Source organism: Mytilus californianus, unplaced genomic scaffold (assembly GCF_021869535.1).
Source record: "Mytilus californianus isolate M0D057914Y unplaced genomic scaffold, xbMytCali1.0.p SCAF_8, whole genome shotgun sequence".
In the NCBI taxonomy this organism is placed as follows: Eukaryota; Metazoa; Mollusca; class Bivalvia; order Mytilida; family Mytilidae; genus Mytilus; species Mytilus californianus.
In genome coordinates, this window is record NW_026262734.1 from 15,584,802 (window position 1) to 15,601,797 (window position 16,996).

Genomic DNA, 16,996 nt, shown 5'->3' on the forward strand with positions numbered 1-16,996 from the left:
AGTCATATTTATTACGATCTTGTAGGAGGGAATATTTAAGGAAAACAGTTTAGTCTTTTATAAAGTAAATACACTTTATGATGAATACATGTATACATGTGACGGTAATAAATGTTCTTTTAGGTTGAAAGTTTATTTCCTTTCAATGTTTCCTTATGACCTTACATATATATATATATAGTACTAAATTATAAATACAATCTATTCATTTCCGATTGATTGGGGTAAACGCGACCAGGAAATTTTAATTTTTCAAACGCAGTATATATCTTAATCTGAGGTTAGCATGATTTAAATATGTAATGATTTGACATTGTCATCCGATTAAATGGTCATATGTGATGTTGTTATAAAAGCCTATATACACACCAGTGATAAATTTTATCACATGGACTGTTAACCTGCTTTTGAATTTAGACGTTTGGTTACATAATCTATAAACATGGACTGGACATACTTCTTTATTATTTCGGCAGTAGCTTCTACGTTTTTCTTGTCATTAGGACCAATACTATATCATCGCTATTTGGGTGATACTGACTCGACATATGACTCAAGCACTATTATAGCTGGAAATATACGACTGAGACCTCGGATAAAATTAGTTTGTGGCAATCTAGAAAATATACCGTGTGATGTCTGTAAATTATTTGTGGTTGGACTACGCGCCTTAGTGGGAAGACAAGCACCAGAAGCTGACATAGTTAAATTTGCAATTGAAATTTGTGAAACATTTCATATAGAAGATGAAAGGGTTTGTCAGGGCATTGTTCGAATGTTTAAGGTAAGGCTGTGTATGTCAAATAACAATTTTATATGTTATTTAGTATATATATACAAATAAAATGCATCTATGAATATAAATAAAAAGTTTAAGTGAAAGAGCTGGTTGATCTTAATGTGTTAAAAAGTGAATATAAAGAGATGTGGGATATACGTCATTAAGACAGCAACCCAAATGGAACTAAAACAAAATCCAACAGATCTCTAAAAGCACTAATTGGAACAATATAGAAAGTCCTGTAGACAATACTAGTACACAACCAAGAAAACATTGAAAAACAAGGGTAATTGTATATACATGTATGTATTTGCAATATAACAAACTACACTTAAAACGAAAGGGTCAGCACTAAAAACTCCCACAATGATCAACAGTACATTTAAATGATGTTCAGAACATATTTAGCTATGCACCCGAGTCCGTTCTACATTATAGGTGATAATATCACTAAACCTAATACAGAGGATAACGATAACAGGTAAGGGAGATAGAAGAAAGGCCAAATGTTATTGTATCATATATTATATATCTTGTGTAGTTTTTGCGAGTCAAGTTATCTTAACTAATCCACCTTTGGATGTGGAAAAGCACTAAAGCACACACGAACCAAAACAAATAGTAAAGAAAGAGCCTAATAAAAAGACTAATAAAGGGACAAACCTTAATAAAAAAATTTTACTTTTTACAGGATGAGTTCGTCGGTGTAATAGAAAAATTGGTTTTGTCTCCAGAAGAAGCATGTGGTCTTGTAGTTGGAGAAACTTGTGGAAACCCCTATGACCCTGAAGTGATGTGGAACATAACTCTACCAAATGTCCCAAAACCTCCAGTGAAACCACATGTACTCCCACAGGTAAATTGTTATCGATTCAGACGTTATGTGGAACATTACTCTATAAATGTCACAAAACCTCCAGTGAAACCACACGTATCCCCGATAGTAAATTGTTATCGACTCAGACGTTATGTGGAACATAACACCCCAGATGCCCCAAAACCTCCAGTGAAGCCACATGTATCCCACAAGGTTAATCGTTTTCATTTGCACGTGAACATCAATCAAATAAGAACATATACTATCCCTGTAGATATGTGTTTGTTTGCTTATTTATTTCATTTTTTTTATAACTTGTACATCGGAGGGACAATGTGAATTACGTTTAACCACCAATAACTTTTTTTTTATAATTCACACAAAACTTTATAACATTGTAAATATTAACGTATGTTGCATCCCAACTCCTTTGTTCTAACAGGGGTGATCTGAGTCGGATCACCCCTACCAGATCACCCTACCTTAAGTTTCTTTGTTCTGCATGCTTTCTTTATTTTTGTTCTGTAACATTTTGGCGGGAATATTGAACACACAATAAAACTTAGAAATATTTTAGCGGAACAAAGACTATTTTCAAAATTTATGTAGAAAAATTCCACTTAATTTCCAGTGTTTATGCGAGGAATCGAACTCAAGACCTTAAGCATATGAAGCCACGAATCAAACCCCTACACCAGGACGACTGGACTCAAACTGATTGATAATTTTCAAACATTGTATCCGGGGCTCATTAAGGGTATATACAATATAGTAATATATAAAGATTATTATAATTATTGTATGGCATTCTGAACTAGATGTTATGAAGCGTAAATGTTTTTTCATATAGTCTAAAAGAGCTCCGGCCATCGGGGTGATCTTACACTGACACACCGCGTCCTCATGGGATAACTATTACTGAGACAGTAGAAAATATACCCGTTATAGTGTCCCGAAATAAAGAACCTTGCCAGTGGTTGATTTTGTTTGTGTTTTGCTAGTTTCGTCCTTTGCGGAGTGCTGTTTTAATAGTTGATCTTTTATAATTCCTGTTACATTTTTTCCCAATTTGCCTAAGGCTAGGGGCGAGTAAGCACTTTACATATGATATGGACACTTATCTATTGTACAAAACTGCATGATGTTGACATCAAGATGTATTTTGTGGCTTTTTTTTGTGTTGTTGTTGCGTTGGGTATCATACACTGTAGATATCCTTAGGTACTGAAGTTTTCATAAATCGTTACTTTCATCTGTCTCCAGCATTTGTTTTATTCCAAGGTTTTAAATAATTCATTGCTTTATTGTTACTTTTTTTACGATTGACCCTATTTTTATACGATTGTATACATACATAACAAGAAATAAGTTTACACTGAATTATAATGAATAAAAACTACAAAAAAAGAACTAATACATAAAGCAAAATACTTTCTAAACAAGGATATGTAAAAATAATGTATTTCTTAAATGTTTGATTCGAAATTGGCTCTATGGATACTTTCTTTTTGTTCTTTGATTTTGAATTTGTGTTGTATTTTTTTATAATATAACACCAATTATCCAGGACTGTCGAAAAAATATTTACATCACTTATTTTTGTTTAAAGCATTGAGAACAAGGGCCAAACATTCTCATAACATAAATCAATTTATGATAAAATTATGTGTTTTTTACAATTAGCCTGGATCTCCTATACTTCGGATACTACATCTAACAGATATCCATATAGACACCCAGTATCTGGCAGGGGCTTCTGCTGATTGTGGCGAACCTCTGTGCTGCAGAATAGGAGATAAGATGAGTAAGTATGCATGTTGAAGGGAGAAAAGAACAGCTTAGTTTCGTTTATAATTATTGCTATTTGATTGATGCTACAAATATGATTAAACGCAAGCTAACTTAAACAAATTATGAAGTTTAGTTTCTCTTAAAATAACATTATTACATCATATTGAGCATGCACAGACAAAAGTGATTCAGTCTAACTTTTTCATGTTTGTTTTCATATTGTGAACTTTCCATTCCCATGTAGCATTATTCAAGCAGCACCTGCATATAGCGCATATATCCTCCAGCTGACACGATATTTAAAAGCTTGTGTTTCATGTAAGATTTTCCTCAATAGAGGATGATTTTGAATCAAGCATTCTTAATAGTGTTCTTAATAGTAAATTTAAAATTTATCTCGTCAAAAGTTGTCGTTTTTTACTTCGACTTGTTTTATTTTTATTGTCACCTTGATATCTTCTTATTATTATGTTTGTTGTCCCCTTGGTGTATTTCCGAGCAATGTATAACCATTGATTCTGAAGTTTTTAATGCTTCCCCCCTCAATGTATATACTTTTTACGTTCTTTTTATTTTGAATTCACATGTTTATTTCACCTCTTTTATTAATTTTTTAGCAACTGGTGCAATGGCTGCTGGTAAATGGGGTTCATTGAATAACTGTGACCTTCCTTATGTAACATTACAAAGTTTATTTGAATATCTTAGGAGTATCAAAGATCAGGTAATACAAAGGCTATTTAAAAAAAAATATTTTGTAGAGTAAATTGTATTCAGTTTTTATGGCAGGCCTCCAAAACAAGGAAACACAATTTGACAGAAGTGTTGTATTATATTTCTGTTGATAAATAAACGTGTTATTGTTTTGTTATTTTGCTGTTTCTCTGACTTGTAGGTGTCCCATATCTGTATTTATTTGTTTTCTGTTTATGTATTGTCATTCAAAGCAACAACCTAAAGGATGTATCGACCTCACTTGACATTTTCAGATAATTTTGTCCATTTTTTGTAAAGTCTTATATAAATTGTAATTCTGGATATATCTACACCATTACTGTTTCCGTGACAGATTTTCCTTACGATTATTGTCTGTAATTTAAGATGTTTTATCTTATTTTAGATATTGTTTTTGTGTCATCTTGTCCTCGATTATGACATCGCCGAATGCAAGTAATCACCGAAATTGTACTTGCTAGAAACTGTTTACCCTTCTGTTATACATGATTTCCTCTCGATTTTTGTAGGGTTCGTGTTAATCAATCTTAAGTTTTCTATGTATTGATTTGTGGACTGTTGTCTGTTGGTCATTGCGTTGTCTGTTTTTATTCGACTAACGGTTTTTATTTCCCTCGGTATCCTACTCGCCTTTTTTTTATTGAAGTAGGGCTTATTTAACATTTACTTGTGGCATTTATATTGAAGATTTATTTTCACGAACAGCTGAGTCGTTGTAGTAGTTTGACAACATTTTGACACATTCTTTTGACGATCAATATATTGCGTTTTATAGCGCGTTTTTTTTTGCGTTTACAAAGCTTACTTGATACTTCAAAATCCTTTATGTTGACCGAAACATTCTCCATTATCATATTGTTGTACCATCTTATTGTAGTTTGACTATGTAGTGTTTACCGGCGACCTACCAGCTCACAACGTTTGGAACCAATCAAGATCAGACATTATGGGAGCTATGGAACTTGTTACCAAAATGTTCCTAACTTATCTTCCCGGTAAACAGGTTTACAACACACTGGGCAATCATGAAAGTGCACCTGTCAACAGGTAAGAAAAACCACGTTGTTTCTCCAAATCTCTTTTCCTGCACGCTGTATACGTCTTGAAATTTGAGGAAATTCATTGTCAAACTTTAAATGCCTGTCTTTGCCTCTTTCTTTGCAATCCTGATTGAGATGATTATCGGTTCACATAAGATTTTGCCGCTTTTCGCATTCTTGATTATTACGTTTATTTTAATATGTATCATATGCAAATATGAAAAAACTTGAATACTTCAATCTGACAACGTTAATAGAAAATGTATCTTTGTTGTACTGATTATACCACGGAATCTTGAAATTTTTCTTGGAACTAATATTCCAGTAGAATGTACTAAAATCAGTTTTCCAACTTGAAAGTTTTTCTTATTTCAGTTTTCCACCGAGCTACATAACTGGAAACGATGCTGAGACTTGGCTGTATAACGAAACAGCTAAACTTTGGAAAAACTGGTTGCCTGCAGACACCATGAAAGATATAAAAAGGTAATAAAACATTATTATTAGATTATTAAGTTTTTAATAATATTTATTTATTTTGATAATATATCAACTTGAAACTAACATACATGTTTATCTCAAAATAAAGCTAATAGATTAAAACATGAGTCGCTGCAAACCCAGTTTCAAGTGTCTGAGTAAATCCAAGTTTCTTCTATGAAATGTTGTTTTAAATATCTGACAATTACTTAGTATATACCGTATGTATATATGTGTTTGAGCTTTTTATTTTGCCATTGGATAAGGGACTTTCCGTTTTCAATTTTCCTTGGGGTTTGGTATTTTTGTAATTTTACCCAGAAAAAAATGTTTCTCTTTTGCAGCATTTTATTTTCATGAAAATAAAATCAATGGCATTCTTTTCTCATTGGGAGTATATAAAGACGGTTGTCGATAAAAAAATGCACATATCAAAAGACAAGTCTATTTACAAATCTTTCTTTTGTTTATAACAATTTTTTTCATGGAAAGCTTATTTTGTTGTAGAGCAGGATATTATACCACAATGATACAACAAGGACTCAGACTTGTGTCACTCAACATGAACTTCTGCAATAATCAAAATTGGTAAGTATACAACTTCATTCAGAATATTATATTCAAGATTATTTCAGAATACTAGGTTCAAGATTATTTCAGAATACTAGGTTCAAGATGATTTCAGAATACTAGGTTCAAGATTATTTGTGAATCGTCTTTTATTTAAATGGAAAAACTTTTTTGATAATTATTTCGCATGGAAATATATGTGTAACCATCAGTTGAATACACTTGTTTGTGAAAGTAAATTATATTAAAAACTTACAAAGGGTATGACTAAACAACACATTTCTTAATTAATTAGTGGTGGTGGTGTTGTCTTATTTTTACATTACTTGTTTCCTAAAGTTAACGACCTCTACTTATTTGACGGATATAATCAAACCACCAATAGGATATTTGTCGAATATTTTTTCACTGTTATTGTTAAAATAAAAAAATTGTCTGCTAAATGATAATACCCATCTTTTATTTATATTTCAAACATTGGTACATGTGGGATAAACATTTAAATTTAGTTGGCGTAATTAATAGACAATCAACGTTTAAAACATAAAATCATGTATCTGTAGGTGGTTATTAATCAATACAACTGATCCAATGGGACAACTCAGTTGGCTTATGAATGTTCTGCAAAAGGCCGAGGACAATAAGGAAAAGGTATGACATATATGTTATATATAGATATACGCAAAATAAAAAGTATAGGATGTATCATATATAGTACAATTTGATTAATTCATTAAAATCTTCAATCTAAGTGAACTTATAATTACAGACGAAAGTGATACGTACAGTTATTCAGACCTTATAAATAATCATGTAAAAAGTAAAATAACAAAAATACCGAACTCCAAGGAAAATTAAAAACGGAAAGCCCTTTTTCAAATGGAAAAATCAAAAGCTCAAACACATCGAACGAATTGAAAAAAATGGTAAATTTCAGATGTATGCTTTTGATAAATGGTACTTGCAAGTCTGCTGTATACTGAAAGGGGAAAACAATCAGATATTGAACATGATGACCTAAACTAGTTAATTGTCCTAACAAACTACGTTATACTGCTGGGTCTTCCAAGTGCTCCATGAAACCTGCTTTTAAATTATTAACATACAGTTTATCAGCAATCAAAGCCGGGCTTCAAAGTTATTGGGAAACTACATATTCTAGAGGTGGGGTGAATCAGATATGGATACAAAATATTCCAAAGATCTTTAAGAGTACATACAATCTAATACTCTTTCATCTTGCAATAGTATAAAAATATTTGACTTTTCTATACTTTACACAAGTATTCTCCATTCCAAACTAAAAGTAAAATTGAAAGACTTTGTTTTGTTTCATAAAAACGAATGGCTATGATGATACTATAGTCTTGTCTCACTAAGTAATTAGAAATTTGGTGACTATGTTGAACTGTCACGGAATAGAAGTTCCTTCATAATATAAGTTCCAAATGGAAACAATATTCTGGAATATTATTTCCACTGGAATAAATATTACAGTAAATGTTCCTAACGGAATAAATGGTATAGAATATTTGTTCCAACAGGAACAGATATTATGACATTGTTTATAACAAAGTTTCCAGTGGAACTTCTGTTAGGTGGAACAAATATACGTTGACAGAACGCGCATCTATCCTATCGAACTTGGGATAAAGGATACAACAGATACAGTTAAGTCTGTCCCATATCTTGACTTACATCTAGAAATTGACAATAAGGGTCGGTTGAAATCAAACTTAACGACAAAAGAGATGATTTCAGCTTCCCAACTGTGAACTTTCCATTTCTATGTAGCAATATTCCAGCAGCGCCTGCATACGGAGTATATATGTCTCAGTTGATACGATATTCAAGGGCTTGTATTTCCTATCATAATTTGTTTGATAGAGGGTTGCTGCTCACAAGGAAGCAATCAAACCAAGAGTTCCAAGTAGTGAAGTTGAAATCACCCCTTTCGTAAATTTTACGGATGCCATCACGAGTTGGTTGACCGTTATGGAATATCTGTTTCACAGATGACAACGGATATGTTCCAATTGTCGTAAATACAATTCCGTCCCTTTTCCCCGACTGTGACCTACCGAATTAGACTTATCATCGGGTTTTTACTAACATGAACAACACGACTGGTGCCACATGTGGAGCAGAATCTGCCTACCCTTCCGGAGCACCTTTTTGGTGGGGTTCGTGTTGTTCAGTCTTTAGTTCTATGTTTTGTTTTATGTACTGTTGTAACAGTTGTCTGTTTGTCTTTTTCTTTTTTAGCCATGGGGTTGTCATTTTATCTTCGACTTATGAGTTTGAATGTCCCTTTGGTATATTTCGCTTCTCTTCTCTGTGACCCTTATCCTTCACATCAGCAGTCAGTTGACAGTACTATTATCTCTGACTAAATAATTTAGAACATGCGTAGAATAGATTGATCGACAACATGACACTGACATTACAATATTATTTGAGACTAAAACCATAAAGTTATTGGCAATAACCATTATAGCTGTATACTTATTATACGATTCGTATTTTCCCTTTTTAATGTCATCCAAAAGTTATCAGTAGTTCATTATTTGATCATGACTCTTTTGTGTTAGGTTCACATCATTGGTCATATTGTCCCCGGCGGTGGCAGCTGTTTAAAGGCTTGGAGCTGGAACTACTATAAAGTTATCAACAGGTACTTATTATTTTATGTTTTAAACTTGCCAGGAATTTGAAATTTTATATTTTAAAGAGTCGGCTACTTTGCTCTAAATGTCGTACATATAATCCGAATCTTACGGATTTGATCTACTATCGGATTATAACATAGATAGCTATAACTTACCGTGTACCGGAGCACATTTCCGGATTTTAGCGGAATTCGTGTAACTCAGTTTTGACATTTCCGTGTGAAGTTTTGATTTTTTTTCTGTGCACATTAAACAGTTATGCATTTATTTTTATTTTTCAGCTTCCTATTTCTTTTCCATATCGCTTCTATTCTATTTAAATCGGTCTCAATCTTTCTTATTTGGGTGCAGACTATTAGTATCCCATAGTGAAGAACCATTTCTTGCCAGTTGCTGTTACATGGTTTTCAATAAAGAGAGAATTATACGACTCTTTGTTTTTGGCTTCTCCATAATTGATATGCTAAATCAGATTTGAACTATTGTTTTATATAAACTTCTTGTAATAGCCTAGAGTATGTAGAATGTACTAATATAACTTTGGAGCTGATTTTTTTTTAACAAAAACGGGTGAATATCTTTAGTTAAAAGTCACCGTTCTCAGTTTGTTTTTAACAAAACTGTGTCTATTTTACCAGATATGAGAGTACCGTAACCGCACAATTTTTTGGTCATGTCCATTCTGAGATGTACACTGTTTTCTACGATGATGTCCTGTTTAAGAGACCAACTAGTGTTCTCTATGCACCGGGAAGTGTCACAACGTTTTCCGATTTAAACCCAGGATTCCGAATATATGAAGTGGATGGACATTACAATGGAAGTTCATGGGTAAAATATATTTTCCTTTTGAGTATTTAAATGAACTGTATATTTTTTCAATATTCTACTAAGTAATCCATTTCCCACTTGATAATGTTCACATTTCAGCTTTACTTTTTCAAAAGGTATCAAACTCTGTTTCATTTGTTTTTCATGAAACATTGTTGTAAAATTTCAAATTCACTTCTATTTAAAAAATTAGCAGATATTAAGGGGACAATTACAAATCACAAGTCGATTTGGTTTTAAACATATTTTATTCATTTAGATACGAAAAGGATTGAGCAACAGGCGCAGCCTATAAAAGCTCTCTCCATATTACATGTACAAGGAATACAGCATATATTAACAATTGTATATAAAATAGTAGAACTACAATGGAAAATGCATGGTATTATGAGCGTACACAAACAAATAAATATTTCCAGTGTTAATTACAAAATTTATATCATATTTTAGTCGATGAATATATACTGTCATTAGAAAAAAGACGATAGACCGTTAGCAGTCCATAACATACTTAGGCAACATGAACCACACAAAAACCGGGTATGAACGGTAGATTAGCATATTTCTGGCCAACTGTGACACAAATATTCCTTAACGATCAACTAAATATTGACCAATGATGATGGCATATGTCAAAATTTTGAAGGGTTCTTTAGCATGAAGCACCCTTGTTAGTTTAACATCTTTCCTACAAGTAGTAAGCATCAACCCTTTATCAAGGAAATCCTGACATAAATCTGAAGCCTTGGATCACCAAACTAAATTCAGCTTCTAAACAGTGGAACCCAAAGTTAAAGGGTAATGATAGCTACTTGCTATTCCTCAAGAGAAGTCTCTGTATGAGATATGTCTCATACAAATAATAAAAACCAAGCTTGTTAGAAAAACAAATTCATATAAGTATGTAGATTGTCTGAAAACACAAGCATCTTGATGGCGTAACTCTTTTTGTTAGAACATGTGGTAAATTTAAATGATTTGTTCTTTACTTATACAGGATTTTTGTATTTACGTTGGTGTATGTTTTTCATGGAATAAAAGTTTGACTAAATTTTTCAATACATCTTGAGTTAGGAACGAGTAATATGTGTGTAAAGGTTAAAAAATGTATTTATACGACAATTTTGCACCGGACACAAGAATTAGATTGAATGTGCTTTAAATTATCAGATTCTTGGATCACAATTATAGAAGTGTTACGGCTCGCAATATTTCTGACTTTCGATTAATTATGGAATAGATGTTATTAATTTGGAAAGAGAATGTGTGGAGCATTGAGTAAATATTAATTAAAAAAATCCAAGAAATCCATCATAGTTATTAAATTACGGAAATTTATACAAATAGTCATACAGGTTTGGTTAATTTTGTTTTACATAAATTTTGTTTCTTTTCAGTATCCTCTAAATTACCAGAACTATTATTTAAACTTGACAAAAGTAAATAAAGACAATACGCCGGTATGGGAACCTGAGTACAATGCAAAGGTGAGAATTTAGGTAGCTCAAAAGATGAAGGAGTAATTTAAGTAAGTTGCACACAGCCAAATAGCATGGGACGTACATACTAATCATACGATCTCAGCATATACTGTTGTGCACTTCCTGTAAACTTTTTACCAGATAGTCAATGTTATCTTGACATCAAATAAAATTGAGAATGAAAATGGGGAATGTGTCAAAGAGACAACAACCCGACCATAGAGCAGACAACAGCCGAAGGCCACCAATGGGTCTTCAATGCAGCGAGAAACTCCCGCACCCGGAGGCGTCCTTCAGCTGGCCCCTAAACAAATATGTATACTAGTTGTCTTAATTTTTCCTCTTCACATGTGCTAGTAGTTTACCGATGTTCAAATCTTTTAAATCGATAAGGAAGAGACAAATCAAGGTAACAAACAAAAACTGAGGGAATCACACGAACTCCAAAAGGAGCGAGACCGGGAGGGTCGGCAGGGTGAGCGTCTACTACTATGCATGCATCACCCGCCATGCGAATTCACATTCAACCAAATGTCATAATCGGGAATAGGACAATGACAGTATTTTGACAGATCAGACGACTATATTTGTATCTAAAAATTTAAGACCATGAAAACATGTTGCTAATGAATTGAGACCCGACACACCGTATCAGTCAACCAATTCGTGAAGGTAAAACTTATGTAGTGTCGATTTCAGTTATTCTTCCTCATAACTGTTGGAGCAGTTTATGTGTAAGGAGGACACCCCTATTAATGATGTCCGTGTAGTGTGAACACGCACAAGCGTAACGTAATAACTGCTGCGAAATGCGAAGTTGACAGTTGGAAAGTTGAAATCATCACGTTTCTCATAGATTCTAGTTTGAATTTAACCATCTGTGTCAATATCGAAGAAAATATCAATATATGAAACAGACCTTCAACTTTCGATAGTATCTTTAATCTTACGTTTACTAGGATGTAAGCACTCATTGGAATGTACATTTTTTTCCTTTTGTGGTTGAGAAGGTCCTGTATGAGTTCTGCTTCATAGGTGTACCAAAACAAGTTGAACAGAAGTGGTGCACAATAAGTACCCGTTGGAATACCGAATGTCTGCAGAAATATCTATTCACCAAACACAACAATATTTTGTCTATCAAAAAGGCCAGCATTTTGATGATATTATCTTCTGTGTATTTCTTTTTAGAATTAGAGTGGTTCTTTACAAAAGAAGATTTGACCCAAAACAATGAATCCCCTTTTCGTAGAAAAAAAGCTCTTTGAAGGAGACAATGTAGACGATCTTTCAATTGATCACAGGGAATAGTCGTGTAAAGAGAAGAAAAAACGAAATCTTTGAAATTACTTCATAATTGTAAAGATTGTGATTGCAAATTTACGAGTAGATCTTTTTAAGAATTTTTAAGAATCCACATCTGATTGACACCGCTTGTTGAATATACACAAAATTTCTGTCCATCTTTAACTGTTGATAAAATGGTGGTAAGAACTTTTAGAAATATGTTTAGTCGAACATCTTCACGACTCGGCTATATATCGTTCTCTATAAGAAGTTTTGTGAAGTTTAGGTATCCGGAATAATTTTTTTTCATGTTAATACCAAAGGAGAAAAGAACAGATTTGAGATGTTCTTAAATCTCCTCATTCGTGAATAATGTTGGGGTATATGTGGTATTCACAGTTTTGCTGTGAATTGCAAGCACTTTAGTGAGACATTCAAAATAATGGTTTTTGCATATAAAAAAAAATACCATTTGAAGCTTTGTCTGTTGGGACATGTTATTCTTGAAGAGAGGATAAAGCATCCACAACCCCAGGCTTCTTGAAAGGGTAAGAAACCCATGATCATTGTACATCGTAGATTTTGAATGCGCTTCTGAATATATGACCGAACAGCTTTAACTTGAATCATTCAGATAAAGTGTTCAGATTTGGTTCATCTTGCTCGCGCTTTACATATTTTCTGGCAGAGTCCTTAACTGCATCTTTCAGTAATATGAACTTCTTCATTTAGTTGATAGTCTTAGGCATTCGATATTTTGTGCCTTTGGCTTACAAATCTCTTAGTTCTTAATTGTTTACGATGCCAAGGTTTCCATTTATAACATGACCATTTGGGACTATACTTGTAAGGGGACGATGCAAAAGAGTAAATGGGAAGTATGAATTTTACATCCCTGAGAATTTAGGTCTCTCATACCCTCTTGAGGTTGAAAATCTTGGAAGCAATAGGTTTTGTATATGTAAATGAAATGACATGTGTAGTTTTATCCTTAAAGAAATAAGGTATTGTTTTCTACACAGATTTTCGGTGAAAAATATTGCTATATTGACGACATCCAAGCCCTTATAAGCAAATTCTACATGCTAAAATCTACGATTTTCATCATCTTTGGAAGTAGATGTCATGGATTTGAATAGCCTGTGGTTAACAGTTATTACAATTTATCTGTACTTAGCAGAATGTGTACCAATAACGTATATATGTTAAGTTCAACGAGTAATTCAGAAGCAGTTTTAGCCAATGTGTAAAACAAGACCGACCCCTCAACTTAAACACTTTGTATCTATTGTTCGTCAAAAACTTTCTCAACACTAGATAATATATTTATTCCCATTTTTTCAGATGCTACACGTTGTCATGGAGAAAATGTGATTCAACGTCGACACTTTTTCTGCATAATTCAGACTAAAAGGATAATTTCATTTATTTTCATCAAGTAGAACAAAGCATATTTTGAGTGTTTAAGTTAAAAATAATATCACTATCCATCACCACAGTACAATTTCATTAAGACTCCAGCGATACTAGTCTGATTTTATTTTATAATACCAAATGACATACCATTATTTCAGGCTGATCTTGGATTGAAAAGTCTGTATCCAGAAGACTGGGATGATCTTATTCATAGGTTCAAAACAAATGACACACTGTTTCAGAGATATTATAGGTAAGGTAATAAAAAGTATATCAAAAAGACTAGGATGATCTGATTCATAGGTTCAAAACTAATGACACACTGTTATAGAGATATTACAGGTAAGGTTATAAAGTAAATTATACGAAAATGAAATATCCTGGCTAATCCTGCAATTTGATTGGTTACTTTGACAGGGAATATGAGCTCGTATCCCCTGTGAACAGAAAACGAAGACCAGAATGGTAATGAATGTTGAAATCAGGACACTCCAGTATAATATAATTGTTATTCGGGGTACACATGGGATATTGGCTCATATTCCAAGTACCAGTGCTCTATAGTATAGGTAAAGTCATCAAATGTGTATCCAGAAAGACTGGGATGACCTTATTCATGGATTCAAAACTAATGACACACTTCTCAGATATATTATAAGTAATGTTATAAAGTCTGTATCCAGGAGACTGGGATGACATTATTCATAGATTCAAAACTAATGACACACTGTGTCAGCGATTATATAGGTAAGGTCATCAAGTTTGTTTCCAGAAGACTGGGATGACTTTATTCATAGATTCAAAACTAATGACACACTTCTCAGAGATATTACAAGTAAGGTTATCAAAAGTCTGTGTCCAGAAGACTGGGGTGACCTTATTCATAGATTCAAAACTCATGACGTACTGTTTCAGCAATTTTATAGGTAAGGTCATAAAAAGTCTGAATCAAGAAGACTGGAATGATCTGATTCATAGGTTCAAAAATAATAAAGGACACACTGTTTCAAAGATATTATAGGCAAGGTTAAAAAAGTCTAAATCCAGAAGACTGGGATGACCTGATTCATAGGTTCAAAACTAATGACACGCTGTTTCAGAGATATTATAAGTAAGGTTAAAAAAGTCTAAATCCAGGAGACTGGGATGACCTGATTCATAGGTTCAAAACTAATGACACGCTGTTTCAGAGATATTATAAGTAAGGTTAAAAAAGTCTAAATCCAGGAGACTGGGATGACCTGATTCATAGGTTCAAAACTAATGACACGCTGTTTCAGAGGTATTATAGGTAAGGTTAAAAAATATCTGTATCCAGAACACTGAGATGATCTTATTCATAGGTTCAATCCTAATGACACACCGTTTCTGCAATTTTATAGAAGAGAGGCGAAAGATACCAAAGGGAAATTCAAACTCATAAGTCGAAAACAACTCCATGGCATATAGGTAAGGTATTTCCTGCCTCCATGCAGAAATGGGTAGGCAGGTAAAAGATTGTGTTTTTTTTTAATTTAACAAAAAACTGCATTGGGAAATGCTTTGCACGTTAATGATGCTTTACCAAAAATTATCTTGTTTGACTTTGCTCGATAAAAAAATCCATAAAATGTGTATGGGTTAGAAGGTTGGCAGCAAACAATAATTTTTCCGTTTGCCTTATATAAATAACAGGATATTTATGAATCAAATATTTGATTATTATTACTTAGCACTGTTTTACTGGGGGCAAGCAGAATTTTGGGACTATTAAGATGCATCAAAAACATTTCTGTGTTCGTAAACAATTTATTTCTACAAGATAAATTAGTATAAATGTCTTCATTTAAATAAAATTTCCTGTAAATCTGTTGCATATCTTTTTAAAAAAAATGTTAAATGCCAGTTTAAATTCTTAACCATCCATGGTAACGGAACACATCAGTACAAAATTATTTCTCATATTAAGCTGTCAAGTGTTTTGCGCAACTGACAATTCATCTGACTTAATTCTTCATGAGAAGTATATTACATACTAAACTAAACAATTTTCTGATTAAAATTTCTATATTCTTGCTATTATTTCAGGTACACTCAAAAGTTAGCAACCAAAGCCATATGTGGTACAGACTGTAAAAGTTCTCTTTTGTGTGATCTTAAATCAGGACGTTCACATGACAATGCCAATCTATGCAAAGATGTCACAGGTTATTGGTAATATGTGTGAAAGTTTAAACTGACTATGAAGTCCCGAGATTGTTAAGATAGATGTGCAATATACATTTTTATATCTGACATTCAACAAACTTATTTGTGACCTATAAAATGAACTTTGAAATCTGAGATTATTAATGATAGATATGTTATTTTAGTAATTTTTCAATTTGACAACCAATTTAGTATAACCACCATCTTTAATGTGCTGTATGTAGATCTTTTAAGTAGAAAGAGTTCATTAAAAATAATGGAAGATTTCAAGAATGGACATGCTTGAGTCTTGTGTTCAACTCTCTTGCAAGAAGCTTACATTTCATGTGTAACCATAAGATACCGATTTTTGTTTACTTAAAAATCAACTCCGAGCCTTGAACAGTGCATTTGTTATCATAATATGTGGAAATTGTTCTTCTAGTCATCTCGGATTTATGTGTATTGAGTTATATTTCTAACATATATTGTGTGCAATAAATTTTTAATTTTACTGAACATTTTACATTTAATGAATTGGTACAGGACCAATCACTACCCTAAAGGGCCATATGGTATTGTCCTGAACATGCATGAAATATTTGCCACTGGACATTAAGCAACCAACAATCAATCTATGTGGTATGCAATTTTATAACAACTGTAGTAAATGAATGCTTCTTAACAAAAGGACAACTTATATAATTTATAAAATTCAAAACCAATATAAGTTCATACAATTTGAAAAATGCAACATCAATAACTAAAAGATGTTATTCAATGTGGCTGGAAGATGCATAATTTGGTGAAAATAAAGTACAAATTAACAATGTTTTGTTTCCCATATCAAAAGGAGCTAACATTTAATGCAACGTTAATTAACTGAGTTCATATGGTATGCAAAGGTCAGTACCAAAAAGAGTTCCTATCCC

The 16,996-nt window shown here is 32.8% G+C and overlaps 1 protein-coding gene across 5 annotated transcripts; it reads left to right on the plus strand.

Annotated features, from left to right (window-relative positions):
• The first annotated feature begins 223 nt into the window (after positions 1 to 223).
• Positions 224 to 16,578, plus strand: LOC127712104 (sphingomyelin phosphodiesterase-like). 5 transcript variants are annotated; one of them, XM_052218307.1, is made up of 13 exons: positions 224 to 784; positions 1,473 to 1,637; positions 3,282 to 3,402; positions 4,007 to 4,113; positions 5,002 to 5,171; positions 5,540 to 5,650; positions 6,152 to 6,232; positions 6,778 to 6,865; positions 8,806 to 8,888; positions 9,522 to 9,714; positions 11,112 to 11,201; positions 14,057 to 14,151; positions 15,966 to 16,578. In XM_052218307.1, the coding sequence occupies exons 1-13, from the start codon at positions 443 to 445 to the stop codon at positions 16,093 to 16,095; spliced, it is 1,776 nt and encodes a 591-aa protein (XP_052074267.1). In that variant the 5' UTR covers positions 224 to 442; the 3' UTR covers positions 16,096 to 16,578. The 5 variants fall into 5 exon arrangements, with proteins under 5 accessions (XP_052074267.1, XP_052074270.1, XP_052074269.1 ...); XM_052218310.1 differs by lacking the exon at positions 15,966 to 16,578 and adding an exon at positions 15,151 to 15,894 and having other exon boundaries at positions 14,057 to 14,112; XM_052218309.1 differs by lacking the exon at positions 15,966 to 16,578 and adding an exon at positions 15,061 to 15,133 and having other exon boundaries at positions 14,057 to 14,112.
• Positions 16,579 to 16,996: the final 418 nt, after the last annotated feature.